The sequence below is a fragment of the Peromyscus eremicus genome, chromosome 13 (assembly GCF_949786415.1).
Source record: "Peromyscus eremicus chromosome 13, PerEre_H2_v1, whole genome shotgun sequence".
Taxonomy (NCBI): domain Eukaryota; kingdom Metazoa; phylum Chordata; class Mammalia; order Rodentia; family Cricetidae; genus Peromyscus; species Peromyscus eremicus.
In genome coordinates, this window is record NC_081429.1 from 37,422,454 (window position 1) to 37,426,903 (window position 4,450).

The 4,450-nt window shown below is 46.6% G+C and overlaps 1 protein-coding gene across 1 annotated transcript; it reads right to left on the minus strand.

Annotated features, from left to right (window-relative positions):
* Positions 1-1,494: 1,494 nt before the first annotated feature.
* Cxcr2 (C-X-C motif chemokine receptor 2) lies at positions 1,495-3,282 on the minus strand. The gene has a single exon (XM_059278444.1). The coding sequence runs from the start codon at positions 3,268-3,270 to the stop codon at positions 2,191-2,193; it is 1,080 nt and encodes a 359-aa protein (XP_059134427.1). The 5' UTR covers positions 3,271-3,282; the 3' UTR covers positions 1,495-2,190.
* Positions 3,283-4,450: the final 1,168 nt, after the last annotated feature.

Genomic DNA, 4,450 nt, shown 5'->3' on the forward strand with positions numbered 1-4,450 from the left:
GGGAGGTGGAGGCAGAGAATCTTTTGATGAAGTTCACTCCTAGTCATATAGGGAGTTTCAGCCCAACCTGGGATATGTGAGACTATTTCAAAACCCAACCCAACCCAAGCTCAAATTTACCCCTCCCTGCCTAAAACAAGAATGATTCAAGCCCCTTGTCTCCTCTGACAGCTTACAAATCCCTTCTCTCCACTCTGAACTAGTGCCTGCTTGTCACACCTTGAATGAGGGTGGGTGTTGGAAAGGGGAGGAGAACTCTCAGTGAGACCTGTTGAAGCTCCTGTGGTCTCCTGGTCCCCCTACTTCTCCCAGGCGCTGAGCCGGTGAACTTCTGACCCTCTGCGTCTCCTAAGCCTCTTCCTGATGCTTTCGAGGGCTGTCCCATCCGAGGACCTGGAACACTGGAGGAATCCAGCACACATTCCCCCAGTGATCCATGTTCAGCCAAAGGAAGCTTGGGCTGGGCGTGAAGGGGCAGACAGGCAGGGCTCTGTCTTCATCCTGTCACTCAGGGACAGTGAGATGGCTAAGCCAGTAAGGACCCTTGCCACCAAGGCTGATGACCAAGGCTGATGACCTGAGTTTGATCCCCAGGAGCCAGATGGTGGAAGGAGAACAGATTCTGACCTACACATGTGTAATCTCTCTCTCTCTCTCTCTCTCTCTCTCTCTCTCTCTCTCTCTCTCTCTCTCTCTCACACACACACACACACACACACACACACACACACACACACACACACAGAGAGAGAGAGAGAGAGAGAGAGAGAGAGAGAGAGAGAGAGAGAGAGAGAGAGAGAGAGAGGCTTTGCTCACTGTTGTTCAGCTTCTGCTTGGAAGTACTGAAGTAAATACCCAACTACAGTGGTTTATATAGTTTTAAAAAGACATTTAATGATCACACTTTACAAGAAATTAAAGGTAGATAGTTCTGCATTGGTTCAGTGGCTATAGTACCTTTTTAGACTTAGACTTTTTTTGACAAACTGAGGTAAAACATACATAACAAAAATTACCATTTTAGCTTTTGTTTTTCATTTTTTGGGGTGCTAAGGTTCGAGTCTGAGTTCTCAGAACTGTTAAGTAAGCACTCCACAAGTGAACAATATTGAGCCCTCATTTTAACTTTTTTAATGCAATGGCAAGGAGCACTTTCACACTATTGCCCAGTAATCAGGGTCCACCTTCAGGACTCTTCCATCATTCTAAATTAGGGCTGTGTCATCAGACACCGACGCCCCCCCCGCCCCCTCCGCCATCCAGCCTCTAGTCACCATTATCTGGTTATTCTTGGTACTTCCTACATGTAAACATGCAAGGTTTGTCTTGGGGGTCTTGCTTCTGTCACTTGGAAGCACACTTTCAAGGCTCACTCATGTGGCAACATGGGTTAGCTTCCTCATACCCCCCCCCCCTCGGAGCTGAGGACCGAACCCAGGGCCTTGTGCTTGCTAGGCAAGCGCTCTACCACTGAGCTAAATCCCCAACCCCATGGATCAGCTTCTTATTCCTTCTCATTGTGGGATGGTCTCCTGTGGTGTGCACAGACCATGCATAACTTACCCATTCATTCGTCGGCCATCATTTTAGTTGTTTTGACCTTTGACTCTTAGGACTCATGCTGCTGTTAGCATCAGCCTACAAATGTCTGAGCCCTTGCTTCCAATTCTTTTGGGTACCTACTTAGCGGTGGACTTGCTGGATTACGTGGTAGTTCTATATTTAATGTTTTAAGGAGAATGATATGCTGTGTTCCACTGTGTATGGGCTATGGTTCATTCAGGTTTACCAGTAAGTTGGAAACTTTCCCTTTCTCTACTTCCTTGATGATACTTGCTGTTTTCTCTCCTCCTCCTCTTCCTCTTCCTTTTACTGATAAGGATTCTGATGGGTAGGAGAAAGTATCTCACTATAATTTTAATTTGCGCTTCTTAGAAAAGAGTGTTTGGGGTCCAGCGTTAGGTTGGACCAACTCTACCAGTAGTCATACCAATATGGAAGGGAATGAACAGCCAGGGTAGGGGTGCTAAACCTACCTCTGCAATGGGGGGTCTGGTAAGAATATGGCCTCTGTCCCCTTGTAACTGTATGTGTGTGGACTGCATCAATTCAGATACCAGAGTCTGGGGACATGAGCCATGCTGGAGGACAAGAAGGAACCCCGAGGGGCCACAGTTTAGGTAGACAGTCTTAGAGGGTAGTGGAGGTGTTCCCCGAAGACGAGCCAACAAAAGAAGGCCTGCCCTCCTTGGCTAAGAACTCCTTGCTGACAAGGCCATGAGTAGCCATGATCTTGAGGAGTCCATAGCGAAACTTCTGGCCAATAAACGCATAGATGATGGGGTTAAGGCAGCTGTGGAGGAAGCCAAGGATCTCGGTAGCATTCAAGGCCCTGTCAATGTCATTGCGGCGCTGACAGGTCTCCTGGATCTGTTTGGTCCTCATGAGGGTGTCTGCAAACAGGACCAGGTTGTAGGGCAGCCAGCAGAGCAGGAAGACAAGCACCACAGCAAAGATAACCCGCATGGCCCGGTGCTTCTGCCCCATGTGGGCCTTAAAGAGCGTGCGCAGTGTGAACCCGTAGCAGAACAGCATGATCAGCAGTGGCAGGAGGAAGCCGAAGGTCTGAGGCAGGAAGCGCAATACCACCCTCCACTTGGCTGTGTTGTTACCTATGTCCTCATAGCAGACTAGGGTTAAAGAGTTTGCCTTAACGGTATTACGAAGAATTAAGATGGGCAGGGACACAAATACTGACAGTACCCACATGGCTATGCACACAAACTTGACCAAGTGTCTCTTCTGGATCAGTGTGCTTGTGGCATGGACGATCGCCAGGTAGCGGTCCATGCTGATGCAGGCTAGTAGCAGGACACTACTGTAGAAGGTAACTTCCTTCAGGAATGAGAATATCTTGCACATGGCTGGGCCAAAAGTCCAGCCCTTTACCTTGGACGCAGCCCAGACAGGCAAGGTCAGGGCAAAGAACAGGTCGGCAATGGCTAGGTTCAGCAGGTAGACATCAGTGACAGAGCAGGTGCTCCGGTTGTATAAGATGACCAACATCACCAGGGAGTTTCCCAGAAGGCTCAGCAGGGTTACCAGGACATATATTACAACCACAGCGTATCTGTTGATTTCTAGGTTTTCGGGGTGGCATGGGGCAGCATTTGGTGGAATGGGCGGCAGGTTAGAGCTATAATTGAAACTATCAATATCTCCACTGAAGAATTCTTCAAGGTTGAAGTTATCCACCATGATTTCTCCCATTTTTGAGGTAAACTTAATCCTGTCAACAGAGGAGAGATGATGGTTATAACACGCAGCAAAGTCACCCTGATTCTTGCCTATCCACCCAAGGAACTGGGATGTCACGATTCATTGCATTGGCTTGCCTATTACAAAGAAGACCTTTTTTTCCTTCAAATTTGAAAGTGATAGCAGTAAGCATTTGAGACAAAATAGTAGACATTATTTATTACTTATTTTTTATTTTTTGGAGTGGGGATAAAGACTACAGTTCTCAGCCAGGCGGTGGTGGTGCATGCCTTTAATTCCCAGCACTCGGGAGGCAAAGCCAGGCAGATCTCGGTAAATTCGAGGCCAGCCTGGTCTACAGAGTGAGATCCAGGACAGGCACCAAAACTACACAGAGAAACCCTGTCTCGAAAAAAAAGAAAAAAACAACACACACACACACACACACACACACACACACACACACACACACACACAAAACCCAAACAAAAAAAACCCCAAAAAACAAAAAAAAGCAACTACAGTTCTCTTCAAGACTTTTTTTTTTTTTTTTTTTCGAGACAGGGTTTCTCTGTGTAGCTTTGCGCCTTTCCTGGAACTCACTTGGTAGCCCAGGCTGGCCTCAAACTCACAGAGATCCGCCTGGCTCTGCCTCCCGAGTGCTGGGATTAAAGGCGTGTGCTACCACCGCCCGGCCAAGACATTTTTTTTTTCTTCTTGAAGTAGGGTCTTGGTTGGGCTCAAAGTTGCTGTGTATCCAAGGATGTACAAATACATTACATACATGTGTGAAAAAGTTGTAACTAAACTCATTATTATGCATAACTAAAATATGTCAATAAAACATTAAAAATAAAAAGGTTAATTGGAGAGCACACAGTCTTACAAAATAAATAAAAATATTAAAGCAATAATAATAGGAAAAACAAAAAAAAACGGGGGTGGAGAGGCGGCTCAGTGGTTAAGAGCACTGGCTGCCCTTGCAGAGGACTCAGGTTTGGTTTTCAGCCCCCACCTGAGAGTCAACAACCACCTGTAACTCCAAATCCAAGGGATCAGATGATCTATCTGGCCTCCTCAGGGACCATGCATGCATATGGTACACAGACATACTTGCAGTTGAAACACCCATACACATAAAACATTTTAAAAAATCAATTTAAAAAAGAAGAACAAATATGGGCTGGAGGTG

Bases quoted from the DNA above. Each gene is read 5' to 3' on its own strand.
- Cxcr2 (XM_059278444.1), bottom strand. From the start codon at position 3,270: ATGGGAGAAATCATGGTGGATAACTTCAACCTTGAAGAATTCTTCAGT.